Here is a 15,211-nt window from a genome sequence, read left to right on the forward strand (position 1 = left end):
TGAGAATCAGTCATATCCTCCTGTTTCTCAACATTAATTGAGGGTGGATTGACGGTCGCCCAATCAGGCTTTACCATGGAGTTTCTAGCATGAATCCACAAGGTGGTTCTAACCACCACAGTAAATGCACAATTGAGGCTCAGTGTAGGAATAGATCCGTTCGACTACCTCTATTGCAGCTTCCTCTTGTATTTCTGCCACATCCTCGAAATGGGGATGATGTACCCCAATTACCAGAGAACATAATTGATGGAGCATAAATTGGAGAAGGAGGAGATGGATCAGGAATCCGTAACAACGTAGCACTGATGTCATCAAAAGAGGGAAGGGCAGAGGAACTAAGAAGCTGAGTCTTAGCCACCTCTAGATACGACTTAATATTGGTAAGGCAAATAGCCGCTGCCAGGGTCCCTCACTGTTTTTTCTTGGACAGCAATTTCGGTAGAGTATAGTTGAGAAATTTTCCATTGCCTCATGTATGGAAGCATCCAAGATGGAAGGCAGCTATGGATGAAGAAATGCATACATTATATGAAAATCAAACAAGGACATTGGCATCGCTCCCAAGAGGGAAAAGATCGGTTGGTTGCAAATGGGTTTTTTTGGTGAAACACAACCCAGATGGGTCAGTTGCTCGCTTTAAAGCACACCTGGTTGCAAAAGGTTATACTCAGTGTTATGGGATAGATTAGGAAGAAACTATCTCTCTAGTTGTAAAATTGAACTCAGTACGTATCATCCTCTTTATTGCTGCTAACTCATCTTAGCCAGTATATCAGCTCGATGTAAAAAATACATTTTTAAATGGTGATATACGTGAAGAAATTTATATGGTCCAACCACTAGGATATGTGGTTAAGGGGGAGTCCGTATGCCGATTAAAGAAATCTTTATATGGGCTTAAACAATCCCCTCGGGCCTAGTTTGATAAATTCAGTCATGCACTTCTACGATTTGGCTTTCATAGGTGCTCAATTGATCACTCAGTATCTGTTAAAGATACTATCAAAGGGAAGATATTATTGGCTGTGTATGTTGATGATATTATCTTGACTGAAAATGATGCTCAAATATACAAAAAGTGAAGAATATTATATGTAAAGAGTTCAAGATTAAATATTTGGGAAAGCTCAAATATTTTTTGGGTATAGAAGTTCTTCAGTCAAATCATGGAATAGTATTGTCTCAAAGAAAATACGTCTTGGATCTTCTTGAAGAAACAGAAATGAAGGGCTATAGACCAGTTGATACACCTATGGATGCAAATGAAAAATTGTGTGCCACAACCGGAGAAGATGATGACACTAGCAAATATCAAAGACTTGTGAAAAAATTGATTTATCTCATGCTAACCAGGCCAGATATATCATATGTTGTGAGTGTGGTAAGCCAATTCATGCACAAACCACAAATTACTCATTGGAAAACATTGGAGAGAATACTAAGATACTTAAAAGGTGCTCCAGGAAGAGGATTGCTATATAAACAACATGGTCACTTCAATATAGAAGGCTTCTCAGATGCAGATTGGGTTGGATCACCCGATGATAGAAAATCTATGTATGGGTAATGTACCCTTGTTCGGGGAAAACTTGGTCACATGGAAAAGCTAAAAGCAAAACGTGGTTGCAAGATCTAGTGCTGAAGCAGAATACCGAGCTATGTCCCACACTGTAAGTGAACTTTTATGGATAAAGACTCTTCTTACCGAATTGGGATTTTATAAAGGAGGCTTTAATGGCTTTAATGGCCTACATTGTGATAATCAAATAGCTATTCACATTACGTCAAATTCAGTCTTCTATGAAAGAACTAAACATATTGAACTGGATTATCATTTTATACGGGAAAAGTTTCAAGCAGGAATAATTTCTCTTAAGTATGTTTCATCTCAAGAGCAATTAGTTGATATCCTCACCAAACCACTAACATCCAAAATTCTATCTTATATAGGTGGCAAGTTGGGTATTTATGATGTATTTTCTCCTCAAGCCTTTTCCTCTCTTTGGAAAAACGTCCAACCACCCTCTCTTCTCCCTTGACGCATTTTCTCCTTCCCTTAATCCAAACTCTCCTCTCTAAAGTCCTTCTCCTTTCTCCATCTTCTCTCTCTTCTCTCTTTCTTCTTTCACGTTAACCTAGAGTCATTCTCACGGGGTTCTAACTTCTACACTTTCTTGAGAGACCGCATGTCTAAGATAGTCGACTTTTTATGAAACGAAAGTGCACTTGGATATTTTGAAACACAATAATCACATTTTGAGTATTTTTATTTATTCCATTCCTTTGCATTCATATAATTTTTTACCATTTAATCAATAAAGTTAATCTAATAAATATCCATGCACCAACTAAAATTTTATTATCAGTTAGTGTTTTATTTATGTAATTTATTAGTTATTATCAAATCAATTAATTATTTACTCTTTTATTTTATATTTTAATTCTAATTATTTACAAAGTAATGGGCTTGGCATTTTCTCTTCTTCCTTTAATGGTTTCTTGTCTTCACATTATTTTAATTTTTTATTTTAATAATTCAACAAAATTATGGAGTAAATACACCATTGACTCTACAAAGATATCAATGAAGGAAAAACAAAGAAACATACTTAAATATTTGATATTATTATTATTATTATTATTATTATTATTATTATTATTATTATTATTATTATTATTATTATTATAGAAATAAAAAAGACAATAATTATATTCATTTGAATTTATAGATTATGGCAAATACCTGGAATTGCAGGGTATCGACGGGAACCTCTCGGTGCCGGAGAAGAGACAGTCCATTGAAGAAGCATCAAATGGACACGACTAAAAACGTTCCAACGCGGGTGTTTCATGGAACCCGGAACGCAGTTTCTGAATCCATTCAACATCCTGCAGTCACCGGTTTCCGCACTCCATGAAAGACTTCAAAATAAGCAGAAAACCATTCTAATTTCCACGCCGAGTCTTCAAGCTTTTTGGCTTACGTAATTACAGAAGAATTGGTCTGAGTAAACTATCTTTTAGAGAAGAGACGATTCACGTCATCTGACTGCTCTCTTTCTGCCTGGCTTTTCTTCCTCTCACTTGTCAAAGTGCCCCAGTTCCCACGTTAAAGATTTAAAGAGACGTTACCTTCTCAAGTTTTCAACAAACAGATGGCGATATTTTGTATTTACTCGATTGCTTTAATCCAGTTTGTTTTTGGTTTTTTTTTTTTTTGGTTTTTCTGGCTGTACTTGGTGAAGAACAACTTGAACAGCTTTACTAGTATTAAACGATTCGTCTGACATTTCATAAATCATACACGGTTCAGTAATTCCAGTTTCCTTGCTCGTTCAAGTTCCAGCTCTCGTGCACGTAACTGTAAACAAACATTTCAAGAAATATTATTGTCTCTTGCAATGAAACTCCCGGAAGATCTAAACCAGCTCCCAGATCTAGTTTAAGAAGATTCATTTGACTCTGGATTTCTTGAGAGAGATCAATTAAGGTCTCGGGAAGTTAAAGTGTCATCTAGGTTGTGGAATATAGTTTACTATAAGATTATAAGGACTCTAGTCTAATATAAGAGTCGAGAACTCTAACAATGTAAGAGTAGTCTTCATCTTTGGAAGCTGGAAATAGCATTAATGGAGTATTAGGTCATTCATATTTCTAAAATCATACTCAAAATCATCGTATATAAGTTTTAAACGGGTTTTAAAATTATAGTAAAATTTTTCACCAAATATAAACTTCATTTGAATGAGGAAGTGTTTTACTCACTTTCTCAAATCCTTTTAAACTTCCTCATTCATTTTTCATTCTCATTCTAGTTAAAGCTCCAAATTCATTTGCCAATTTGTGCTTAAAAGTTCGGAAGAATAAGAATCTCTACTAGGAGTGGTGTAGTTGTCTCTCTGCATGGTTGTAAGTTTTCTTTAAGTTTTCTTTTCCACTTTTATATTTTGATTCTTCCTTGTAAAGTTTGTCTGGAACATTTAATCTAGAGTGTGAGCTGTCTAGAGTAAAAAGTCTAGAGAGAGTTCTAGTTACGATTGAAATCTAGCTTTCGTAAGAAAATTCTACTAGAGAGAGATGTTGGGTGTACAATTATGGATTTCATCGATTGGACCTAAATGAGTCATGGATTCTTTTGTAATTTCACTAGGGAATATCGATAAAATATTTTTTTTACCTCATTTTGTGAATATGTGCATTCATCTTTCAAGGTGATCATTTATTTTGATTGCACAATAAAATGTTAAAATTGATACTTCACACTTAATTCACCACCCCTCCAAACCGACCATTTTGTTAGGTAGAGCTTTCACCATTTTTATGCAATTTTTATAGTATGTTATATTTATACTTTTATATATTATATAAAATCAAACTATATTATTTTATATTTTTTTATATTTATATAAATATATGATATCATAATAATATGTTCTTTACATTTTTTAATTGATTTAAAAAAACATTTTTAAAAATATAAAATTATTATTTAATATTTTTAAAATTTATTGTAATTTATATTATTTTTATGCTTATGTTATATAATATTGGCAACTTGGACACATTATATAATTTCATTTGTCATAAATTCAAACAAGAATTATTGCTAATGTCATCCCTATTTTTATCATCCAATATTAAAATCCTATAATTCAAAAAAGAGTTATTTTTGTTGGGCAATAACCGACCTTGTAACTCTAAGAAAAACATAATCCAATCAATTCACCCTGAGTTTTTGCATGTAGGATTTAATCAAGTTGATCAAGTAACTTGTCCCATCCCAAACTTTTTCTTAAATCTAGGTGTGAATTGTAAATCCAATAAAAATCACAAAAAATTATATAATGCATATTAAAATTATTTTTAATTATTATCCATTAGAGAGAATAGGTGAGATGATGCCAAATAAATAGAATTTACTCATTTTTCAGATATACTAAATCGCACCCCTATAGGATAGGAATTGGAAAAGATGGACAGAATATCTCTTCAAGTCGAGCTTCTAAATTGAGGTACTCTAAATACCTTGTGAACGAAGTCGACTCATCTGTACATATATAATCTGCATATGGACCATTTAAAATGCTTAATTTAAGCAAATTTGTTTTTTTTTTGTGTGGTAAATTGTTCTTTATTTTTCCCGTTTCATTGTAATTTTATATCTCTAGGTCCTGTCAGTGCCTTTTCCAGGAACCATTGAAAAAATATTTCTAGTAAAAATATGTTTCCAGGGGCCACTAGTATATCATGTTTCCTATAAACACTTTTCTAGTTTGCAATTCTTACCAGGAAAATCATATGATATTTCAGGTAAGATGGGTCGGAAAACTGTATGATTTTTGTTTTTTGAATAAGTATAGTAATGTATAAGATTGATTATTGATCTTTATTTATTTCCTTGAAAAAAAACACTACTAGATCCATTCAATTTAAATTAGAAATTTATCAAAAAAATCATGCAAATTTCCTAGTAAGGTACGAATAGGATTTTATTTGAATGTGTATCTAAGGAAAAATATTTTTATTTTTACATAGGATATAAATTTTCAACCATGGGCACTAATGGGGTTTGTTGCAGGAAATCCTTAGACCTAACCAATCACCTAGTGAGGCTTGAATAGTATATAAACAGAATGAAATAAACTATTCAATATCTTTTACACTTATATTCAATATTAGTATTATTGATATATAAAATAAAACATTTCAATTTCATCTAATAAACGATAAATAGGTAATCGGGTGAAATTACTGAATTGCCTAATCAAATAGTTATATTAAAAAAATAATAATAAATAAATAAAAGGTAAACGAGTAAAAATTGGAAGTGATGAATCCGTCATGTGGCATGCTTTTGTGTTGCATCTCTTCTTCATGCCTAGTGCATGGGATGCAACATTATATGTTGATTTAGTCGGTCTCCAACCCGAACCATGCAAAAAAGGCACTTAATAAATGATGTCTTTCCTTGTTTGGGTCCTCTACGGTTTCAGGCCGGTTGACATGTCATGCCAACATCTTTTTTTATTACAGATTTCAGGCTGGAAACTCAATGCCACCGATCTATGCTGTGACCGATAGCGAACATCCACCGTTCGATGATAGAAAAGGTTTCAGTTTCAATTAAATTAGAATAACAGATTTTGCTCGAATGTGAATGTGACTCGTTGACGTGGGACCGTGGGTCCCACCGACGGCGCGAATGTGACTCATGTGCACCTTGGTACGTGTCGTTGTAGAGGCACGCTGGGTGGCTCGTGCGAGACCGAAACGGCACACCGCTGCTTTCCGCCCTTTTGCCACAGAAAAGAAAAAATAAATAGGGTTTTAAAATCACGAAATTGGGCGCTCGAGAAATCCAGAGGTTTTTTTTTTTTTTTTTTTTTCCACCCCCGTTTTAGAGATTTTGCAGCAGCAACAGCACACGCTTCTCTGTACTCTTCTTCCTTTCTCTCTCTCCGTCTCAGATCCGCTAAAAAATTTTCATCACTCTCCGTCGCGCACGTTAACCCTCTGCCAATACCTAATCTGCGTTAGCATCTGCAGCATTTCGCCCTGATTTCCTCTTCTTTTTCTACACCGCTGCGTCTTGCGGAGGCTAACGTCCGGACGGCAAACCCTAATCTGTTGGACATGGAGCGCAATTAATCCGATCGATCGACCGTTCTCTGATTGATTATGACGAAGCGGAAGGAGCGGACCCTAAAGCAGCTGTATCATATCACTCGGAAGATTACACAACCGGAGGCATGTAAAGATGTTGATAATTAGGGTTATCTGGGCTTCTTGAATATTCGATTACTCTCTTTTTTGTTTACCGATTGCCCTTCGGTGTCTGTTCGTTGTTTTTTCTTTATTGGATTGTGACATTCGTCGCGGAAATATTGTGTACGGGTTGGTTTTATTTGGGTTTGATCTTATTGGAAGGGGACGGAATAATTCTTATTGGTACTTTTAACCTTTTAACAGTTTGCTTTCGGGAATTAGGTTTCTTATCAGTATTGTTTATTTTTCTTGTTGAGAGGGGAAGTATGGTGGTTTTCTTTTCTTTTCTTTTTTATATAATCTTGGAGACATATCTTCTTAGGATGGTTTCTCTGATGAATCTGACTGAGCTGATTAATTTTATCCTCTGTTTCTTTAGTTTCTGCTTTGTTATTTGTATTACAGATTCTTTCCTCATTTTTCTTTTCCATTGGAAGGTAACTTACGTGGTTCTTTATTTTCTTTTTAGATCACACCAGTCTTGAGAGGGTGTTTTCGTATACAAGGACCCATGGACGAGGCGGACCAAGAACTTAGGGGAAATAAGGTAAAGATTATTTGAAGGGGACCATATTCATGGTCGAATATGGGTATTAGTCATCTTAGGTTTCAAGAATCTCATAATTAGAATTTTCAAGTACCACTGAATGCAATTCTCTTCCAATCTTGTTGACTGCTTGAAATTCGTTTTAGCCATTTTCAGCTTTTTCAAGACTTACTCCTTCAGTCTCTGTGTCTCATCTAAGGGGACAAAGTGCCTGACTTCCTATTGATAAATAGACAGCTTGGTGTGAATGGCTTTCTTTTTGTAGCATTAGAGTCGTTTATTTTGAGTTACAATCTGGGTTTTGTTGGTTTTCTGAGCGTCCATCGTATCTGACTCTTTTATGTTACCATCTCTGGAGATTGCATAATGATCACTTTGCGGACACTTTATATTTGTCTCATCCAAAGTCTGGTGGCCGTTAGCATGCTAGAAATTTTTTGTTTTCTTTAAATGTAGGGTGAGTTGATTGTCACTATTCCCTTGTAGGTCTTAGTTGTTGTTTCCTGGAGCAGGGGGAAGGTAGATAAAGAGCCTGAGAGGATTGCTTTATTCCTTGTAGACATGTCTTGGGAGTCTAATGGGGATTGATCCACTTTTCTGAGTCCTAGTTCTTCACTTTTACTGGTCATAGTTATCCTTTTTTTCCTTTTAAATTTGTACTTTGAAAGTTTTGTGACTGTTTTCCGTATTTTCTTCCCTTGTGTTTTCAATGAGGTGTATCTTCTTATTTATTTATGAAACTGATCAGCCATTTGATAAAATAGTAGTTCCTGTTAGGAGGGAAATGGATCGGAGTCTGGGAAATGAGTGGTATTAGTTTGTGTAAAAAATCTTTTAGAAATAATTTATCACGACTTGGAAATTTTGAGGTATTGAGTTGCCTATGTATTAGGATTCGCCTTTTATGTGTTATTCATAAAGAGCTCATACCATCCTAAATACAATTGCTCCTTGGATTGTTCTTGGGTTTTTATGCTGGGTGTGAAAAAGATTCCTTTTTAGACAACTGGATCTTGTTGAATACTTTTCTCTTACTCTATTTCTTATAGTCCCAGCAAAAATAATTGATCTGTGTATGAACATTAAAAATGCAAAAATGGAAATTTGGTGCAGAATCAGCAAATTTTGTGATTCTCAGTTTGGAATTATTTTTTTATCGCTCTTTCATAAAATTTTTATCAGCTATTCCAAAGAAAATGTTATATATGGGGTCTTTACCTCTAATGCTTAGTGGCTTTGGAAATAGACAAGACAAAAAGTAAAAGGAAAATAGCTGGACTTCTCTTATACAGTGAGAAATATTTAATAGAGTGGAGGCAAAAATGTGGGTGAAGTCAGGACATACTTTTCTTTTTTAAAGAAGGGCTTTTTTAAAAATTTAAACATAATTGTAATGCATTTTAGCTAAACTTCTTTCTTGGCCTTGTTAAATTGTCTAGATGGCAGGACATGGGGTCATCAAGAGAAATTCTGGAGTTGATTTTAATTTTAAGTCATGATAGTTTTAGGGATGCAATAAATTGGTACCATTGGATATTCCATTGATATTCACTTTTTTGCTTTTTTAGCACCTATGGTTGTTCATACCGTAACAGGGTTTCCCATGGAGACTCTCACTGGTTAAGTTGTGGTGTCATTATTTATAGATAGTATTACGGTATCTACTAAAGGCAAGTTTTCTTTTCTTTGGGGGTTCATTTCACATTTCTTAAATTGCTTCATGATTTTATATCACCATGGGAGGTTTCTATTGAGGCTCTTGCTGGTTAAATTTTAGTGTCATTATTTCTAGACAATAATACAGTATCTACTAAGGGCAAGTTTTCTTTCATTTGGGGTTGATTTCACATGTCTTAAGTTGCTCGAAGATTTGAAATCAATTCATCAAAATGTTGACTTTGGCAAAAGTGTTTTGTAGCTTGAAATGTACAATTTTCTCTTGGACCAACCATACCTGATTTGGAGCTGTTTTGGTACTAGGGTTCTTGAGAAGGAATTTCACAATAGGGAGTTACATTATGTTTTTCTCTGATACAAGTTGTTTCTGGCAGTGACTTCTATTGTTCCTGGGCTAAACTCATTAAGTTATCTTGATGATTGATGTGGATGTTTTCCAACTTTCAAAGATCGGTATGTGGTTTATTAGTTGATTGGTAAACTTCTATTTAGATCATTTCGATGACTACTATGGGTGTAGTATACTCGGGAATGCAAAAAATACTCAGGTGCACTCACAAAAAATGCAAAAATGCATTTGTACATGTGTGCAGGGACAGGCACTTGAACACATTCACATGGAAAGACATCTTGGCTTATATATATGCTAGGTTTTGGATCCACTTTTATTGTCTACAGCAGCATTTTAGGTTTTAACGGTTCCAGTTCTCTGTTATGTCTACTGATTTTATTATGTGCTATTGATTTCTTGCTCCTAATAGGATGCTGTTGTAGCTGAGAAAAGATTGTATAAAGGTTCTGCAAGTGATAATTTTCACATGAGAGCAGAGTCTGGAACATGTGATGTGTGTGCAGCTCCTTGCTCATCTTGTATGCACACCAATTCTACATTATCAGTGATGGAATCTAAGATAGAGGATGAATGCTCTAATGAAGTCTGTGGAGAAAAAGAAAGTAGTCTTTGTCAGAGTAAAGGTTGTGATGACAGGCAAGCCACAGCCAGTGAAACAAGTAACCTTATGAGTGCCAGCTCAAGCCATGGTTCCTTCTCTGAAAATGCTGAAAGCAATGCAACTGTAAAGATTTTTGATACATTTGAAGATGCAGAGGGGATTCCACCATTATCCAAAGGTGGAGGCCTTGGGGAAGATCAAAGAGGCAGATCCTGCGGTGTCTCTTTTCAGGGTGGTGTGCATGTGTCTCCATGTAAGCACACTCCCTCTGTTTTGGGCCAAAGATCAATGTCAAGGAAATATGATCAGAAGGGTCTAGATTGTCATGGCGATAATTTATCATGTGTTACTGGTGTCAGAGACTCTATTACCTCTTCTAGGAAAGAGGATTCTGGTATTTCTTCTGGAACTCCTTACTCTTGTGTCAAGTCAGGCCCTATTGAAATGCTTCCATCCAAATTTAAAATTGGAGATTCAAAAGAGTTGGTTGAATCTCAACGTGAATTATCTGAATCTTCAAAGTTACATGGCCAAGAAACTGGCAGTGGTAGTGTTCAGAAATTTGCTCTTCCCAGTATTGGTGATAACAAATCAAGTCTGGCGAGAAGTACCTCATCTGCAGGAGCATTGATGAAAATCCACCCATGCTTGGAAACTGAGTCTGGTGACAGTGAGAATGTGCCTTCTAAGGCGAGAGAATCTCTAGGCATTCACATTCAAACTAAAGATAGCGTTTCACTCTATGGAGAAACAAAAACACAGAAACTTTCGTCTCAGCTGGGCTCTGACAGTGAACCATCTGGATCGGATATTCTGGAAGATGATGTGAGTTTGCTTTGAGAAGCTATTTTTTGTTTTGTTTTCATCAAAGTTTGTCATGCACTTTGTACCTCTAATGGTCATTCTTTTTATTGTGCTAAAAGTTTCTGCATCTTGTGTTAGTTTCACCATAGGTAGTTATGTCTTTGAAATCATAAAGTTGATGAAAAATAGTTGGTTCAACAGGTCAAGGTCTGTGATATTTGTGGAGATACAGGTCGAGAGGATTTGCTTGCTATTTGTAGTAGATGTAGTGATGGTGCTGAACACACGTAAGTCCTATATTTGAGATATATAGTAATCATCAAAACCCTTTATTTTGGGCTTTTCTTTTAGAAGAGGACGTCACTTGAATTATTTTAAAATATTAAAATAGCCAATTTACATTTGTGAGAATAACATTTTTTTTCTCAATCAGCTATTGCATGCAAATTATGCTGGATAAAGTTCCAGAGGGTGACTGGCTGTGTGAAGGCTGCAAGCTCAAGGAGGATGCAGAAAATGAAAAAACTGCAAAACATGAAAATGATGATGTATCTGGAAAAAATGAATTAGCAACTTATTCAAAATTGCCATCTTTGAGTGGCCAGAGTCAGCACAATGGGCCTACTTTTAATCAAAAAGATAGGCTGCAGCCCAAGTTGTCCAAGTTGCCCAAGCTGGATATGAAACCACAAGAAGCGGAAGGAGGTCGCTTAAAGTCTGTCATGAGTCCTCTATCAGCTAAGAGACAAGCTGACAGTATGGAAGTTTCCTCAAAGCCAAAGAGACAGGCTATTGAAACTATTGTTGCATCTAATTGCAAAAGAACTTCTTTGACCCGAGAGTGTTCATTCAAGAGCTTGGATGCTGGGAAGTCGAAACCTGTCCAAATTCAGCCTGCCAACAACAACCATCTTCAGGAATCTTTTCAATCTCTTGCGGCCTCTAGTCCCAGCTCATCAAGGATAGGCACACGACTTCTGTCACCTAAGGGCAAGTCCATGTTCCTTGTAATGTTTGCCTAAGGTGGTTCAATAACTATGTTTGCTACCTCCCCCAATCTATACTGAAATATAGCTCTGTGGTCTTTTTACAGGTTCACTCTCAATGTCAAATGCATTCAGCAGTATAAACTCAAAGCCTAAAGTCAAGCAGGTCGTAGATGACTTGGGTCAAAAGCAAAAATTGGACAAAGAACTGGGTATTATAGATGCTAAAAAAGAGGGGTTAAACCGTATTCTAAATAAGTCATCGTCGTTAAAAATCACAAGCATGGGTCGTTCAAATGCCAATGACCTAAAGGCTAAGATGCAGACTTCTAATGCCTCACGAGCCGAGCCTGCGAGAGGATTGAAGTTTGCTAAAGAGAAACAGCCATTGGAAGGGAGGACTACTTTGAAACCAGAGCGCCCCATGGTCAATTCTGCACCTACCACTCCCAGTAATCAGTCTTTTCCAAAGCTTGATTCAGCTATTGCTGGTGTGAATAAAGCATTCGAACCTGCTATATCAGGTATGCTGCTACTACTCTTATACTTCAAATAAAAAAATTTATTGGAACTTATTTTCCTGTTTAAATTTGAAATAGATTCATTTTTTGTCATTTGGTCTTATAACATTTCTTTCTTACCTGTGTTCCTGTCCTTAGGTGGAGGTGGTGAAGAGAAGAAGCTGCCAACATCCAATGGTCTGTGCAACTCCGAGGAACAAAAGCCATATCATTTTGGACAAAGGGAGGATGCCAAGCCAAAAGAAATCTCCTCCCTCAGTGGATCCCAGTCGGCCATTTCTACTGGGATTAGGGTTGTCCGATGTTTCAAATGTAATGAAGCTGGACACAGTGCACAGTTTTGCACATCTAGTAATCTTCGTGCTTCAGCACTTAAGGCTCCAACGGCAAGGAAATCAAGGGAAGGTGTACAGAAAAGCAGCAAATGGAAAGATGTAGTGCAGGCTGCTATGTCAAAGAATGCAAGGCATAAGACTACGAATAAACTGCCTGACAAGTTTGATGAGCAGTCCATGTCAAGCACTGATTTAAGTTCCGAAGCAGCTACCAGTAAAGATCAATTGTGTAGTTCTTCAAGCTGTTTGAGAAATTTCTCTTATCTTGAATCAGCACAACCTTCTAAAGAGGTGGACCAGATGCCCTCAATCTCTAGTGAGTGTATGTCTTGGACAACAAGAATGTCAAGTCAGACTTCTGAACTGGGCCAACAACTGAGGATTTCGGCCACCATCCCAGAGCATGACTACATATGGCAGTATGAACCATCTTCTTTTTCAAAGTTATGAATTTTGGTTTGTTGAAGGATCAATATTACTTGTAGTTTTGCTGAGTTTCTGAATTTATATTGCTTGCAGGGGTAGTTTCGAAGTGCAGAGAAGTGGTGGAAGGTGCCCTGAGTTCTTCAATGGACTTCAAGCACACTTATCTAGCTTTGCCTCACCAAAAGTCCCAGAAGCTGTAAACAAGTTTCCTCCCAAAGTGCAGGTGGTGGAGGTGCCTCGCCTGAACTCATGGCCTATACAGTTTCAGAGAAGGGGTGCTTGCGAAGATAATATTGCTCTTTATTTCTTTGCAAAAGATCTAGGGAGGTACTCTTTTGTGCTTATCGTTTATACCCTTTATTCATCTGATGTGTATGCTAATTTCTGATGCCTATTTTGATTTCTCTTCTGGTTTTCATGGGTCAGTTATGAAAGGTGCTATAAGAAGTTGGTAGAGAATATGATTAAGAATGATTTAGCTCTCAAAGCGAATTTTAATGGGATTGATCTTTTAGTATTTCCTTCAAACCAGTTGCCAGAGAAAGCTCATCGTAAGTTAAATGGTCCCAACCTTGCCACAAGCATGCCTGTTGTTTGATCTTAAGATAATACTAAGAATAACATTTGGGAATTTTTTGACTAAGCAAATTTATTGGCTTGTCCAGGCTGGAACAGATTATTCTACCTTTGGGGTGTGTTCAGAGAAAGGAAGGAAAATGGTGCAGAACCCCTTCCATCTTCTCAGAAACATGTCTGTTTGGATGGTTTAGGTGTGGATCACACAGTAGGAGAAAGAGGAACCAGTAGGAATGACACAAGTAGAGAGAAGATCCAGGAGCTAGAGAACGGGGTGGATAATGGACACAACACAGAGATGGATGTTCAGAGGGATCCAATTAAGAATGTAGAATACAGCTTGGAGTTCAGGATCAGCAGAAAGCGGCCTCGCTCAAATTGTTTAGAGACCATGTCAGAAGCTCCTGTTGAAACATCTAGAGCAAGTCAATCAAAGACATGGAAAGAAAAGGCAGATTGTACTCAGGAGTACGATGGGGAAAAAGATCATAAGCAGAAGAGTTACAGTGTATTACCTTTCAAGGATAGTTCTCATGTAGACAGAATTTCTTGCAGGACAAACTCAGACTCTAGCTTCTTAAAAGTGGAGCAGGAAGGAGATCATCTCTGTGGTGTAACCCTGTTTCCGGGGACTTTAAGGGCCACTGAAAGGTCATTCTTTCCAGTGGATTTTGGTCCAGTCAAGGATAATAAGTTGGAATCAACATCCTGGAACATGGTCTCATTAAAAGACGACCCTGCGGAACCAGACCTTCCAAATCTTGAACTTGCATTGGGTGGTGAAAAGAAGTCATGTAAGAAAGAGGTTCTACCCTTGTTTCTTCAATTGATAGAAGAAAAGAGTACCAACAAGAAGACTGAGCGTCTCATAGATGACGGTGTTGATGAAGCTTCAGCGGCTCTTTCACTCTCTCTTGCGTTTCCTGGCCCAGAGAAAAAACCAACAACAGTGAAGCCTGCTTCAAAAACTGAGCAACTCTTACCTGAAAGCAGACATGTCAATACCTCTCTCTTACTCTTTGGTGGCTTTACTGATACCTGATTCCCATAAAAACACATCCCCTTGTAAAGTGAATGACGTATGGATGCCTTGTCAAAAGCATCCATGGGTATTAGCGTGCCCGTCCTCTCATATGTTCATAACATACAAAAAAAATTTCCTTTTTTTTTTTTTTTTTTTCCTCCATTTTACCTTGTACCCCACTTTTCTGGGTTCTTGGTTTTGGGTGCAGAGAGTCACGGCTTTTGTATATAAGAGATGGAAGGCCGAAGTCTTGTACCGTGCGGGGCTCTTTTCACTAGTGTCTGTAAGTCATGTCCAATTTACACATTTTCGTTTGTCACCTTACTTTGTTTTACTTGGTGTATAAAGATGGCAGATTGTAGTACCATTAGAATGAGCAGCATCTAGCTAGGTAGGTAGGTATATTTTGATTTGCTAGCTATCTAGCGATAAAATTGTCTCGACCCACAACTTATTTGTATATACGGGTCAGTCACCAAAGTAAGTGTTGGAGGCTGTATCTGTTTATCTACCTGTGTAATGCGGATGCCTGCTGAAGCTTCCAATGGATCTGTTGTTGAAGAAACACTGAGATTTCATTGTTGGTGTTACCCC

The 15,211-nt window shown here is 36.8% G+C and overlaps 1 protein-coding gene across 4 annotated transcripts; it reads left to right on the plus strand.

The window, feature by feature from the left end:
- The first annotated feature begins 6,414 nt into the window (after positions 1 to 6,414).
- LOC137948041 (ASI1-immunoprecipitated protein 2-like) lies at positions 6,415 to 14,984 on the plus strand. Of its 4 annotated transcripts, none has more exons than XM_068793958.1 (10): positions 6,415 to 6,750; positions 7,238 to 7,315; positions 9,754 to 10,770; positions 10,951 to 11,036; positions 11,183 to 11,739; positions 11,843 to 12,259; positions 12,395 to 13,010; positions 13,111 to 13,344; positions 13,444 to 13,568; positions 13,683 to 14,984. In XM_068793958.1, the coding sequence occupies exons 1-10, from the start codon at positions 6,682 to 6,684 to the stop codon at positions 14,633 to 14,635; spliced, it is 4,152 nt and encodes a 1,383-aa protein (XP_068650059.1). In that variant the 5' UTR covers positions 6,415 to 6,681; the 3' UTR covers positions 14,636 to 14,984. The 4 variants fall into 4 exon arrangements, with proteins under 4 accessions (XP_068650059.1, XP_068650060.1, XP_068650062.1 ...); XM_068793959.1 differs by having other exon boundaries at positions 6,668 to 6,750; positions 7,248 to 7,315; XM_068793961.1 differs by lacking the exon at positions 6,415 to 6,750 and adding an exon at positions 9,367 to 9,642 and having other exon boundaries at positions 7,260 to 7,315.
- The last annotated feature ends 227 nt before the right edge of the window (positions 14,985 to 15,211 follow it).

The sequence above is a fragment of the Aristolochia californica genome, unplaced genomic scaffold (assembly GCF_029961685.1).
Source record: "Aristolochia californica isolate CCGP_79_NKW_82.1479 unplaced genomic scaffold, dmAriCali1.0.hap1 SCAF_13, whole genome shotgun sequence".
In the NCBI taxonomy this organism is placed as follows: Eukaryota; Viridiplantae; Streptophyta; class Magnoliopsida; order Piperales; family Aristolochiaceae; genus Aristolochia; species Aristolochia californica.

What these genes read in the sequence shown, in the direction of transcription:
- LOC137948041 (XM_068793958.1), top strand. Translation starts at nt 6,682, where the DNA reads ATGACGAAGCGGAAGGAGCGGACCCTAAAGCAGCTGTATCATATCACT. An exon ending in GGAAGATTACACAACCGGAG is followed by an intron (nt 6,751 to 7,237) that starts GCATGTAAAGAT and finishes TTTTCTTTTTAG; the next exon opens with ATCACACCAGTCTTGAGAGG. An exon ending in ACGACTTCTGTCACCTAAGG is followed by an intron (nt 11,740 to 11,842) that starts GCAAGTCCATGT and finishes GTCTTTTTACAG; the next exon opens with GTTCACTCTCAATGTCAAAT.